The 14,080-nt window shown below is 41.6% G+C and overlaps 2 protein-coding genes across 2 annotated transcripts in view; one reads left to right on the top strand and one right to left on the bottom strand.

Moving 5' to 3' along the window:
* Positions 1 to 12,147, bottom strand: LOC117820076 (murinoglobulin-1-like). Its single transcript, XM_034693718.1, has 30 exons — positions 12,077 to 12,147; positions 11,808 to 11,946; positions 11,261 to 11,378; positions 10,385 to 10,494; positions 10,128 to 10,295; positions 9,619 to 9,846; positions 9,424 to 9,487; positions 9,204 to 9,349; positions 8,971 to 9,120; positions 8,685 to 8,846; positions 8,497 to 8,590; positions 6,761 to 6,911; positions 5,990 to 6,215; positions 5,120 to 5,246; positions 4,901 to 5,022; positions 4,449 to 4,500; positions 4,237 to 4,320; positions 3,953 to 4,129; positions 3,731 to 3,806; positions 3,306 to 3,462; positions 3,040 to 3,114; positions 2,723 to 2,885; positions 2,281 to 2,468; positions 1,880 to 2,092; positions 1,545 to 1,669; positions 1,285 to 1,375; positions 1,123 to 1,191; positions 931 to 1,036; positions 406 to 447; positions 1 to 72 (listed from the first exon to the last, which is right to left on the bottom strand). The coding sequence occupies exons 1-30, from the start codon at positions 12,130 to 12,132 to the stop codon at positions 68 to 70; spliced, it is 3,684 nt and encodes a 1,227-aa protein (XP_034549609.1). The 5' UTR covers positions 12,133 to 12,147; the 3' UTR covers positions 1 to 67.
* LOC117820077 (alpha-2-macroglobulin-like) overlaps positions 9,245 to 14,080 on the top strand; it is a 19,480-nt gene continuing 14,644 nt past the window's right edge. Inside the window, exons 1-2 of the mRNA XM_034693720.1 lie at positions 9,245 to 9,564; positions 10,835 to 10,934. The gene's annotated coding sequence lies outside the window, so the exon portion shown is untranslated. The remainder of the gene's footprint in view (positions 9,565 to 10,834; positions 10,935 to 14,080) is intronic.

A 14,080-nucleotide genomic window follows, 5' to 3' on the forward strand; every position in this document is an offset into this window, starting at 1 on the left:
TGATGACTTTCAAAGAAATGGAGCTTTATTTAGGATCTTTCTGGGACCATCAAGACAACACAGGTGTTCAACCTGCAAATGAACAGAAACATGTGAATGAGTCACTTTATGACAGGATTATTATTTTATTTACTACACAGGAAAGGTAATTATTTTAAACTGGGTCATTTAGTATAAGATAGTGGGCTCTTGAGGGGAGCAACTACAAAACTTTTCATGCTATGAGAACTTTAAAAACCCAAAAGTTGCACGCAAAAAAGGACTTCTAAAAATCCTGACGCCCCTTTGAATTCTTCTTTTGAGTTGAGACATTTTTCATCAGAAAATAACAACAAGGAACACAAATCATGTCAAGAAAACTCTACAATTAAGCAACTTTAAAGTGATCCACTCTCAAAGACTTGCCTGCAACACAGGGGTAGGTGTACTGAGTCTCAGCCTGGTCATCTGGGAGGAAGAAGAAGAACAATCAGGAAGAGAAAAAGAAGAGAAAGTGAACAAATCAAACACTGAAGTATTCTGTGTGTAGTTGTTGTGTAGTTATCGTGTTGCACATGCACACTCAGATTCACTGAAAATGGGTCGCGGCCGCTAACAACACCAAGAACTGTGTTTCATTCGATCCAGCTGTCTCTTCAGCCTCAGGATCAGACAATGAAGCATATTGCACTTTAATATTCCCATTTTATTTTGATGAGAATAATTATAGCAACGTCAAAGTAATATTAACAGACTTTATATTCTGCTGTTAGGAGTTGGTTTATGAATCTGCCTGAAAAGCTGCTCTTCTCTGCAGCATTGGTAACAGAACATCTCATTCATTACTGATGATATGGGATGGTTTCTATCCAGGGGCATTAGAGACACCGGTTTGAATTTTAGGATCTTATATCAAACATAAAGTGTGTAAGGTCTGAATGTCTGGTTTACTTGGCTGGTAGTAGTCATAGATGTTGACCACAGCTGGCTTCAGGTTCTGCACTTGGATCTCCTGGATGAGCTCTAACTCGTGATTGATGGCTGTGTCCTTTGGCAACTGGTGGAAGACAAACAGACGACGTAGTCAGTAACATACCTTCACATCTTAGCTCCGTCTTTGTTCCTCCCTGTGATTCCTCTCACCTCATTAAGGTACACCAAAACATGGTCTTTGTTCTGTTCAACACGATCCACCAGCAGGGCGCCTTTGAGCTGTGAGAAAAGCACAGTCGGCTGAGTCATCATCACCTTCATCATGACATCAGAGAATGCTCAGGTTTAAAGTTACTGTTAAAAAAAGCTCACCTTCTTCAGAGACTCAGGGTTTGGGACAAATCCAGAGAGCATTTTGAGGTCCAGGATCACCATGTTCGTAGTCGGCTCCTCACCAAAGTATCTTTGGTATGACAATAAAAATGAGTCACTTACAAGAGAGCATTAGTGTCTGGACCTTCTCCTGAACACCATCACTGTTATTACAAGTGCCTTTGTACAAGACTTATCAATACATCTGAAAGATGAGAGTGGGGGCCAGAGTGGAACCAGCGCTCCTGATTTAAACTCACAGGGTCTTGGTCTTAAGAGTAAGCCTACGTCTGCTAGAAGTGCCTCCACAGTCGGCCTCTGGTTGGACCTCCACCCTGAGCTTGGTGCCATCAGTAGGAGTTGGGATGTTGTAGTGAAGAGAAATCTGGAAAAAAGATCAACGACCACAACATCAGAACATCGAGTTTGTGATCATTTAAATGATCAGAAGACCACATATGCTGCAGAAGCCAATGGAGGATCTGGGGTGGACAATGAGATTACAGAAAAGTCTATGCCACCCCAGGTCAACTCCCTGCACACACCTCTGGGAAGGAGCCGTGTCCCTAATAACACTAACAGCACGTTCACTGACCTGAATGGAAGTACAGGAAGTTCCCTTCACCTCCAGGCTGTACTTTCCTGTCCCATCCTTCAGCAGCTCCTCCTGGTAGAGCAGCTTGTTGTCCTGGTTTACGTCAAACACCAGCTGACCGGTAGAAGACCGGACCACAACGGTGCTTGAACCTTCTGGACTGAACACATGAGTGGAGTAGAGAGCCAGAGCCTGCAGAGCCACCACTGTGTCCTAAAACATGCAAACAGAGACAACATGACATGGGATCAGTATTATTGTATGGTGATTTATTGATGGGAGAAACTGCAGCACTCGTTTTGACAATGATGAACCAATGCTGAGTCCCTCTGAGGTGCTGCCTGTTCTCTGAACTACATTTTCTGCTAACTGATCAACAGTAACTCTTGTTTGAGCGGTACCTGTGTGGAGGAGAATCCTCCGTAATAGTTCTGCTGGGTGGTCAGCCATCTGACGATGCTGGTGGAGTATCCCAGTTCTTCAGTAGAAGGAGAGACACTGAGTATGGACAGCAGCACATAAGAGCTGATCTCCACAGACAGAGAGCTGGAGGTGTCTGTCGCTGTCTGAGACCAGTGGAGGAAACCTCCTAAAATCAGCCACAAACAGAAAGACATGCACAAAGTGAGCCACACTCACAGAGGGAATTATTTAAAGCTTCTGTAACTCAAGGTGTGTGTTGATGTTGGCGCCCCCTGTGGACAAAGCAGGCATTACTCTTTTTGTCCATTACACTTGAAAGTAGTGTTTTCTAACTATGAAATCTCTCCCTGCTTTATTTGAACGCTCTAATGTTTCTCTCATCAGATATCTCCTCAAAGGAGCTTTAAGCTGATGACCCACCTGTGCGTATTGCTACTATGTCAAGGTGCCTGAGGAGCTGGCCTCGGGTCTCCATGTCTCCAGCCAGGGTGAAGACGTACGCCATCAGCGCTGTGGCGTAGGTGTTGCTGAGGTCACCCAAGGAAGCCTTGAGGCAGGACAGGCCTTTGCTCACCACAGGATTCTACAATCAGTCCAAAGACATGATTTAATCATCAAACAATCATTCAAATGACTGAATTATTATGATGTCAGGCTCAAGATGAACAAAAGTTTCAATTCTTTCAAACAGAAAACAACAACAACAGAGCTGTTTGTACTTTCAAGAGTTTACTCACACTAACAGACGAGTTCATCTCCAGGAAGCCAGCAATGATGTACGCAGTGAGAGTCACTTCATCGGACACACCGCCCTGCAGAGAGGAAGTTATAAACAGGTATGCATCATCAATGGACCTCTAACATCCAGACTAAAAGTCTTAATACATGTGATATTTTTTGGACTCCTTATCTCATAATAAGAATCACAAAATCACAAAAACAGACCCTTTAAGGATTTGTTTAAAGAGATGACTTGTTCACAAAGTGTTCTGTTTCTGCTCACCTTCATTCTGTTGTTGAAAAGTTTTCCCGACTTTTCAAAACAGCCTTGTTTCCGCTGCTTGCTCTCCAGCCAGGACTTTGACTCTTGAATCTTTCCTGGGTCGATGAAGACGAAGGACTGTGCTTTGGCAAAGGATCTCACCACGAAAGCTGTCAGCCTGAGGACAACAAACAAATCATAACATGGTCTAAGAGAGGACTTGATTCTGATTGGCTGCAGGGTGCCCATTATTCCCTGATAACCATTGACTGCATAAAAAGAAGGATGACATGAGAGCTCCTCCAACGTGAAGCCCTTTGATTGGCTGCAGTGTAGGTCACAAAGCCCGCCTCCTCCATGTTAGCAGACGATTCAGACAAACAAAGAAAGGTTGATTGTGATGCATGAAGGATAAACGTGTGGATATGACTCAGACATGTTCTCACCAGGTGTTCCCCGTCCCCGTTCCAAACGTGCTGTAAGCACCTCCAGCATGTTTGTAGTTCAGCTGTCTCTGGTAGCCTGGGGAACAAGAATAGATGCTTGTTATCACTTTGAGATTCACATCTTCAGATCTGAGGCAGATTAAACTGAGGTAATCATTTGGTTAAAGATGAAGAAGTTAAAAACTGTAAAAATAAAAAAGTATAAAAAACACAGACACACACCACTGGTCAGGAATTTGGCCGCCTTATCCATGATTTTGGGGGTCAGTTGCTGGGTGTTTTTCAGGTATTGGAGGATGTAGATGTTGGGGGCCAGGAGCGCCATGTTCTGTTCGCCACAGCCATACGGCATCTGCAGCAGCCCATCCAGGTTCTTCAGAGCTCGGCCCAGGATGTCACCTGCACAGAAACACTGACTCACTAACGGCACAGGTAACTAAACTGACCTTTGATTGAAGTTGGTAAGAGGCACTATTAGGTCACTCAAAATGAAACAGTCAGTTTACCCAGGACTGAAACAAGAGCACGAGCAGATCCATCAATCACGTTATCAGGAAGCTGTATGTCTATTTCCTCCGTCAAAGATTCATCTGTAAACAGAGAACAAATCATAGAGAGGGATTAAAGCAGAGCTCAGGACTAAAACAAAGATGTTAAATCCACATTGAGACCATAAGATTGGGATGTTGATGGCATCTTTTGCATGAACCACACTGACCTTTAGGACAGAGCAGCCAGTTGTGGGTCTTTGTCACCTCGGTTCCTTCAGCCTGAGGGGAAGAAGATGAAAGTCTCAGAGTTAACATTTTCAAAGTAATGATACAGAATAAACTGTTAAACTTTAAAGCCCATATGAAACTTTAGGTTTCTTTGGACAAAGGCAGCACATATAAATCTCTTTGCTTATCTCGTCCTCTTCATGCACAGGTAGTGTTTTCAGACCAAAGATCTCAGCCTTCTTACTGGTGAAATAGAAACCTACCTATCTACCCACCAACCCAAAAGAGAAAACTTTATGACATACTGTATATTTTGATTTTGAAGACCTTTAAGAAGGCGGGTTTATACTGCAGCCAGTCAATAGAGGGAGCTCCAAATGTCTCAGCATCACTTTTAGGGAGCTGTCGTGTCATCCATCTTTTATACAGTCTATAGTTCAAAGGTACCAACCTTCACTATGAGAGATTTTGTGACCATGTCGATACGACCTCTCTCTGGGACGTTCACAATCTCATTGTTGCATGAAGCGTGGGACGCCACAGCTTCAGCGGTCATAGTCACGTTTACATCCCCTAAAAAGAAGATAAACAAACAAACACGGCGTAAATCTTTAAGTCACATAGTTGTTTTTCAGTTAATCAATGGTGGGGATAAAAACCTGAGCCTCACCTAAGGCTGCGGGGGCCATGATCCAGCTGAGGGTCTTGCGCTCGTTGCCACACAAACAGGATGTATACTGGTCACCAGAGAGAGGGGTGAGGGTGTAATCCAAGGAGGGAGTTGGAGTCACAGTGACCTGTTCAAAAGACATAAATACTATTATATTATATTCAAAATGCAAACCGGGAATCCATGTCGAAAATATTAAAGAAGGCTTTTTAAAATAACACTGATCAGGTTTTGACTTGAAATCACTGCTGGATCAGCTGTCAGTCAACTTTAACAAAAAAATATTTAATGGAGTGTCGCCTGCAAGCTAGTTCAGGCAGACAACTCGAGCTGCGCTCATTCATACTGACACGTCATCATCCTCCCTATCAGCTGATCTCAACATCCTCTCATTGGCGGTCTATTTAAGTTGCAAGTCTCCCCGTCTCTGCCTCTGCTTGCAAGTGCTCCTGCTGTCCTACTCAGTGCTGTGTGAAAACTTTGTACCCACCTCCTCCCCGGCATCCACCTGCGGGCTCCGTGGGGGTTAGTCCTATATCATTGCTCTTAAATGTCTGCATTTAAATAATCTATCATGAGTAATGAGGTTCGGAGCCCATACGCCAAACACAATACTGTATGCTGCAATAAACTTTATCTTAAGTAAACGTGAGTTGTCTGACTGAATTAAGTTTCAGGAAAAATAGAAATCCTGCATCTCTTTTCAAACCCAGTGCTCACCAATGATCAGCCTTATCACAGACCGCCTGTTTAGAAAACAACATGTACTTATGATCTGTTTCAGGGCGCCCCTGAGTGACTGTTTGAATGCTGCTCGCATTTCAGCTGGAAATAAAGGTGTCAGAAGTTCATCATGTACTGTACACTCACCACGATGCAGCTGGACAGGTAATTGAAGACAGTCGCCTTCAGCTCAAAGTTCTCCCCTCGGATGATGGAGTACGGCAGGCTGAGCTCGAGGAAGAAGGGCTGGAAGACGGTGAGCTCTTTACGAGGAGCCAAGCCGAAACCTTGAGGGGACAAACAGAAAGCCTCCGTCTCCCAGGTGGTGATGGTGTCGGGGACGGTGAGGGGCACGACTTTTGTTCCAGATGCTCTGAATCAGCAGAAACATATAACCCACAGTAAGTGTCACTCTGAGTCAACACAGAGGTGAAAAATTCAACAGTTCAATATATAGAGCACTTTCAAAACAAGGCAAAATACTGAACTAGATGTAATATCTGTAATAATGATCATGCAGTCATGTATGAAGTCTAGTATTTCCTGTTTTATTCGGTAGTTTTTGATCCCTGTGTTTCCAGCTAAGTTTTATTTCCTGCCCTTGTGGGTTTCCTTCCTTTTTTATCAACCTCATCAGTTTCACCTGCGTCCACACCTGTGTTGATTACTCTGTGTTTAGTTCTCTGTTTCCCTGACCTGTGTTGGATCATTGTATGTCTTCTTTGTCCTCTCTGTGTGTTACTTTCTCTCAGTGTTTCCTTGTGTTTCTTGTGTCTTCTTTTAGACTATTTGGATTTCGTTTCTTGGACATTTGTTAAGTACGCTTTTGTTTGTTCTTTTGTTTTTAATCTTATTCTGCACATGGGTCCTCCTGTTTTTTGCCAGACTCATGAAAACTGTCATCTGAGAGAAGCTTACCCAACTTCCACCAGGTCCCATATCCAAGTCTCAGGGAAAAAACTGCGGACTGTCTCCACAGGGGCAGCCTCTATCTCTTTATTAGGAACCTTTGCATACTGAACATGATCCTCCAACGAGTCCATTGATTTAGTGAACACAAACTTGTCGCCTGTAAAGAAACCAGAAAATATTTCATCAGAACATAAAAGACAATCCACAAAATACTACCAGAATCAATACCTAACAACAGGGGTGCATATTGGTCTGGTGTATTATCTCCTGATGGGAATTGTATTATTGTCTACTATTTTGATAACACAATTTCAACAGATAAAACAATTGATAAAAGATGCTTTCAATTTCTTATCAACAAGCCTACTAAGTACGACACAGTAGGTGGTCGTACACAATCAGCCATTAAATACAGAGAAGAAGAACTTAGAAGAAGAAGAAGAAGAAGAAGAAGAAGAAGGAGAAGAAGAAGAAGAAGTAGAAGAAGAAGAAGAAGAAGAAGAAGAAGAAGAAGAAGGATTAGGGTTGTTGCATTAACTGTCCTTTTTAAAAAGAATGAAATATTGATATTGTGCAACAAAAATAAGCATATAGTAATACAGCGTAAGTAATTGGTTTAGGTTGGGGCACGGTAGTGATTCTCTACACTGGTTGAGACCTGCCATAAAAATGAAGGAAAGACCATGCATCAGCAGCTAGTAAGCCTTTACTGCAGTCTTCAACACAGATCACGTCAAGTGAAAGCAAGGTAATTTACCCGCAGCCCAAAACATCACAAGGCAAGTTATTGTAATTATATCTTCCCCCTCACCCAGTGTCCCTGCTGTTACCTTCTGAGCCACACCCTCAGAGACACACCTTTAGAGCTGCGTTTACATGTAGCTGGATGCTGAGTATATGGTAGACTTTTTAATGTCGGCCTGTTTGTCTGGGAATATTCGTTCAGCCTTACACAACAGCTATCGGACATAAGCTCTGAAGCCATATCTACTTAATAAATTACATTTACCAGCAATAATACACAAAACATTTACACATTAACCCAGAAAATCTCATTTACATTTTGAAATTAATCAATTCATAATTACTATGATCATGATCATGCACCGCAAGACAGCGTGTCATTGCCTGAAAGGGGGCGTTACATGTAGGGCTACGGAGCTGTTTCACTGTTGGTTTTATTTGTTGTTAAAGTGCACCTTTCATACTGTAATGTCCTGCAGAATTGTTTCGTTTATTTTGATTTATAAAGTCAGCATGCACAGCCGAGTCCTCCTGTCTCTCCTGTCACTCAGTGTGGTGTACATTTCTCCAGATTCCGTCCTGATCAACTTGCGGAGACTGTAATGTCGATCGATGCTGTGCTCGCACTCTGTGGATTCATTAACTTGCATGTGAACTCTGCATTTCCATCTGACTCTGGTTCAAACATATAAGGCTGGACTGTGCTGTCTCCTGCAACCATATTTTTTGGCACACGCTCACGAGTTACTATGATAACGCAACGCTCTTTTCATGTAGGCACACTTCGTGGAAGAAAGGGGCAGGGTGAGAAGGAGCTAGTGTAGATTTAAAGAGACACACACCAAAACAGACCATTTTGAGAAAGGCTCTTCAAAGCTGGTTCAAAACCTCCTCTGGAACTTGATTCATATAATATGTTGACTAACACATGGTAAAGAAGTTTCATTTAAACAAAAAGGGACTGTAATGAATGGTTGGAAAAAGGCATGATATGTCACCTTCAAAAACCATATCATCGTAGTGGTATTCCATTTCTCTAATGCACGAAGGCATTGTACTTAACAAATTGGTTGCCATCTTCAGTCCTACATTCTAGATAATCCAAAAAGAACAAAGAGATATCACTTCAGAGTTTTTTCAACACAACAACAAAAATTTGAACACTGGAAATAATGTGTGAATGTACCAGGAAAACACTATAAGTATCATCTGTGGCGTAGGGTCGGAGGTACTGGTCGTCCTCATAATCCTCGATAACGGTTCTTTTTGATCTCTGTATGCATTTCAAAGAGTCTTCAGCTTGACTTGGAATAAAAGTTGATTTTGTCACAGGCAACAGATCGAATATCTGAAAAGACAGAAAAAGTTACAATGGTGAGACTCTTAGAGATCATAAAGGTTGCTGTCTGTACTAATGCTGCTTGGTCCTAGAAAAAGACTAAAAGACATTTGTGGTTGATTCCAACCTTTACCTTGTTGACGTTCAGAGTTTTCCCCGGCTCCTTGATAAGGACGCTCTGGTCCACAGCGCTCAGACCACACAGAGAGTCAGGATGGGCGGTCACCTGCAGGGTGTTTTCCTCCCCTGGGACAGCTGAGGACGGAGAAAACTCCAGAGACACCTAACACGAAGGTAAATTCAGTTTTTAATATGACATGAATGTGTGTATCGCACTTCAACTTATATATCCACCGACACACTGACCTTGTGACTGAAGCATTTCTCGGTGGTGAACTCAGCACTGTGGGCGATCACCCTCTCACTGGGGAGGACGGCGTACGCCACCACCTGGACGACTGGGGATATCTCTGGAGGCACTCTCAGCTTAAAGGACATCTGGCCCTCGGTCACTGAAACAGAACCAGGTTTTTATACACATATTTATAAACGTATATATAAATACATGTGTGTGTATTCTTCCTACTTGGTTTATCCTGGACTTCAATCTGTTTGGATCCTTGCATCACGATGGCTCCTCTGGATAAGACCTACAGAGTTTAAAAGAGACAGAAAAAGAAGCACTCCCTCACTGTGACGCTTCATTCTCTTTAACAGCAGATTCAAAGTGTCTTCATTTTACATGTTGGGAAAACATTGCACTTAAAAGTAATTCACTCACCAGATACATCACATCTGCTTTGCCCTGAGCTTCCCCGACTACAAAAAACTTGATGTGGATGTCTTCCTCTGTGTCGCAGGCGAGTGTTTTATCCTTCTTCTGCACCTCCAGGGAGCTGATCGTTTTAGTATCTTGAGTTAAAGGTTGGATCTGTGACACTGTGTGTTCTCCAGTTTGATAGAACGGAGTCAGACGGCCTGCATGTTTATTATGGGGGTTGCTGCTTGCCTAGATTGGAGAGAAACAAATTAAAAGATTAGCTTGTGTCTGCTGAGCTAGAATCAAGCTTTAAAGGGAAAGTTCAGTTTAAATGAAGCGGGTTATATAAGGTACATGTCAGTAGTAAGGTGTTAGTCACAGGGGATCAAATATTGCGAATTTGAAGTGTTCAAGTCAAACATCTATATAATGTAATCATACTTTGTTGGGAGTTGAGGCGTCACTGTGTAATAAAGTTTTCAGAGTTGATGTTTTTTACAGATCTGAGTGTAGTTTCACACCGTACTCACCGTGAGCCGGATGTCTCTGTTTTTCTCGGCTGTGCTAATGGAGAAATTGGCGATGCCTTCACTGTCAGTTGTGACATTCTGCAGCAGACGAGCTGACCACCTACCCCCCTCTAGCAGATACACCAGCATGTTAGTGATGGGTGTACCATCGTGACGTACCGCTTTGACCTGTTAACAGCACAGAGTTTTGTGAGTAAGAATCCATGGTAGCAGTGTGTAAAGGATCTGAGGAGAAAGTAGTGATTGCTTGCACTTACTTTTCCCTCCACGACAGATCCCTTCTCGTAAACCTTGGGTGTGTCCATAAAGATAAACTTTCCAATAACATAGGTGATCTCCAACCTCTTCTGACTTTGGTGTGAGATACCTGCACAAGAAGCCTTCGTGTTAAAACTCTCCAGTGATTTTTGTGCTGAAACGCGTCTCGTGCACCTTCAGAAGTTTTTGTTTGAGTGTGCTCCTTTTTGCATTTTTAAGACTGTGTGAACCATATAAGATGAACAAGAGAGTATATTCTGTGAAATACAGAGTTTGTATTGAAATAAAGAACAACACTGTTACACATTAAGAACTGTGCAGGTACGAATGTGCAAAATGTCCAGTGTTTGCAGTTATTCTAAGGACATTTTATTAACTCACTGACGTCCAGTGATCCCGGTTAACGCGACAGACAGGATTTACATGGTTGCTTTCTCTGTTTCAAACAGGTCCTGTATGTGTGAAACTATTGTTTCCACCAATGGTGAGGCACAAGGAGGCTCCTCTCAACATACCAACTTGAGGACATCCCTTGGACCCGAGCCACAGGTCTTTTGGGTTTATTCAAAAGTAATGGCTTTTGTGATGCGGTTGCTCGCTGACATTAGTCTGGTTAGCTCCACCTGTATGCTAAGCTCATAGGTGGTCAATATTTAGACTTGTGTTATGTCTTTAGTTTGAAGCTAAAGGAAATAAGCGGGATAACGTATATAGAATAGGTGGTGATGCAAATTAGAATCATTTCAGGGTCAACACCTCAACTCACTGTGTTAGAATTCTTATTTGCATAACCACCTGCTTACTAAATATCATCCCTCATTTTTAATTATCTTGTGAAATTAACGCTCTTTAAGAAATATGACATTGAGACTTGCCTGTTCCTTCCTCCTCCACACTGGCTGTCAGGTGCAGAGAGTCATGTAGGTATATCCCCTCAGGTTCTGTGAAAGTGGACATCTTGATAACAAAAGTTGAACATCCTGACTTGTCCGCCTGGAAAGTTCCATTAAATAGAATAGATTAAATTCAAATAGAAGATATGCTGTAGGTAGATGAAAGGATGTTTCAAACTTCACTCCTGTAAAATTCCTTATGACACTGCATGAAAAACATTATAACCAAAGCAATTTAGATATTTAAACAAAAGTGAAAAATCATAACAAACGCAGCAGATTTCATTGCAAAGACATGCTTCCTAGAAGCACAGTCAAAAAACGAGGGAATCAAGAAGCTTATTAGAGTTCTTGACCCCAGATACAAGCTAATTAACCATCAGGTCTCTTAACTTTCACTCAGGGGCAAAAATCAGCCTCCAAATTTAAAAGAAATAATCATTTACATGTATTGTGATAATTATCAGTGTCGACTGATAAGGGAAATTTTTATTGTGGTAGCACTTTTGGCCATTTTCCCAAACCCTACCTGTTGTATCTCAATGTAGGGAAGGGGTGTTGTCTCAATGGCCCTGTCTGGAGATGTAAGGATCCCGTATCTCTTGCGCTTCAATGGTCGGAACAACTCAATTTTTACATTGCCTGGCACAGGCTGTCCATATGTATACCTACATGGATAAAAAAAAGAAGTGTTAATCAAACAGGTCAATTTCTCAGGAAACTATTCAATGCAGTTTGATCCAATCCAGAGAACTGTGTTTGACCCTCTAAGGGCAAGGGATCTGTAGGAGGTTGCACCTGAAAGACAAAGACAGATAACAAAAATGTATCTCCGGCACTCTGGGATCTAGCATGCTCCTCTTTCACTGTTGCCATGGAACAAAGTTGTGTTTCTGTATTTAAAATGTAGAAATTATGAAATGCACTGGAACCCAAATCTGACCCTGAAGGTTTGAAAAGGGACTAAAAATCCCCATGAACAAAGAACAGAGCAGGACCTTACTGTTCGGTAAGTATTACATTTCTTATGCTCTTTTAAAGAGATTCACCAATCTGTGATGTCATGAATTGAGCTGATCTCATTTGGCCCTCACAGAAGTCTCATGAGACTCTTTGAACGAGGTGTTCAGAGCATCCTGCAGTCTCACCCTGGGATTACTCCAACATATATTTACCTCACAATTTGGAACTTTGCCCACATTTAGTATTAACATCTAACAGAGAGAAGATGGATCTGTTTGGAAAAGGAGATAAGAAGTAAGTAAAGAAATATAAAACCTGAGGAGCATTTAGTAATCTAACTGCAGAAGAGACTTGATTCAGGTTGGTCCGTACTCCACAGAAACTGTCTGTATTTCTCAACAGCACATGTTGTAGTAGATGTGTCTGAAATCACAGATTGCATTCATGCTCAATAAGAAGTCTGTTCATTTCAAGTTTTGGTCACAGACCCAAAAACTGAAGGCTTCAACAGAAATGTATGATGACGCATAAAGTAAACACGTAATGGACCACAGTATGTGATACATCAGTGTTTAGGGACTGATGAACTGAAAAGAAAGATCTCTGTTTCACATCTATTATTTTTGGACAAATATTAAAAGTGTTTTTATTTGGTTTGGATTATTTATGAATGTGAGGAATGAAAGAGTTTGACTTACTTTGCACATATTTGAGCTTTGATGTCTTCTTGCCCGATACTAACTGTCTCAGGTGTCTCTATTTTTACTTCAAATCTTGGTAGAACTGAAGACAAATTGATTGTTTAACATAGTTGCTTCTTTACAAACATCAGATTGAAAGTTCTTAAGATAAACAGTAACTTACCGTATTTCTCCACCTTAAAACTGTGACGGATTTTCTGTTCACCAATCTGCACGATGACGTTGTAGGTTCCTTCACGGGCCTCAGAGTTCAATGAGTAAGAAAGCTGCAATATTTTGCCATCAGAGCTTTTCATCATCCACTGTCCGATCCTGTTACTTGCAGAATCCTGTTTTAATAAAAAAAGTGGGTTATTAATGTGAAACTGCTGCTCTCTCTCTAAATGCTCGACTACATGTTTAGAAGTCATCTTGTCTTCAGGCACTTAAAGAAAACTTCATCAGTCACCAATTTAAATTTACACAAGAAAAAAATGATGTGTGTTGTGTTACCTCGAGTTCAATGACATTGTACTGTAGGAAAAAAGGAAGATAGAGACACATGTTATAGGATGTTTTGGTTTTCATCAAGTTTCTAGAACTCAACAGCAGCCCTTATTATGAACATCCATGGAAATATACCCAGACTACTTCCAATACCCGTCCTCATTTATCAAAATAAGATCTATAAAAAAAGGGGGAGTTGTTCAAATACTCACCGACTGATTGACAGGCCTGAACTTGCTGTCCAGTGAGATGACTCTGAATTGCACTAGAACACAAACAATGAGGTTACTTGCACCTTTTAAATTGTACTATAGTAAAAAAAACATCCTGCCAGTCTTCTGAAAGTGGCATCAAGAAAAACATATAAAAAACATGTGACCGACAGAAGCACAGCCCATCTCTTGGTACCATACTGTTACTGTCGTCAGAGATGAACTATCAGGGTTACCTGTTTGTCCTGGAAGGTAGATTGGTTTATCTGTTTGGACGAATGTGCTTGGTAGGTTTTGAACATTACTTTTCTGACGGCTCTTGAGTAAAATGTTTGTCCTCGCACCTCCACAACCAACAACTGAACCTGATTCTGCACTAAAGGAGCCTGTGAGAGAAAGATACTTTTAGATCAATGGGAGAAATAATGATGTCCTATTAA

Source organism: Notolabrus celidotus, chromosome 10, assembly GCF_009762535.1.
Source record: "Notolabrus celidotus isolate fNotCel1 chromosome 10, fNotCel1.pri, whole genome shotgun sequence".
NCBI classification, from domain to species: Eukaryota; Metazoa; Chordata; class Actinopteri; order Labriformes; family Labridae; genus Notolabrus; species Notolabrus celidotus.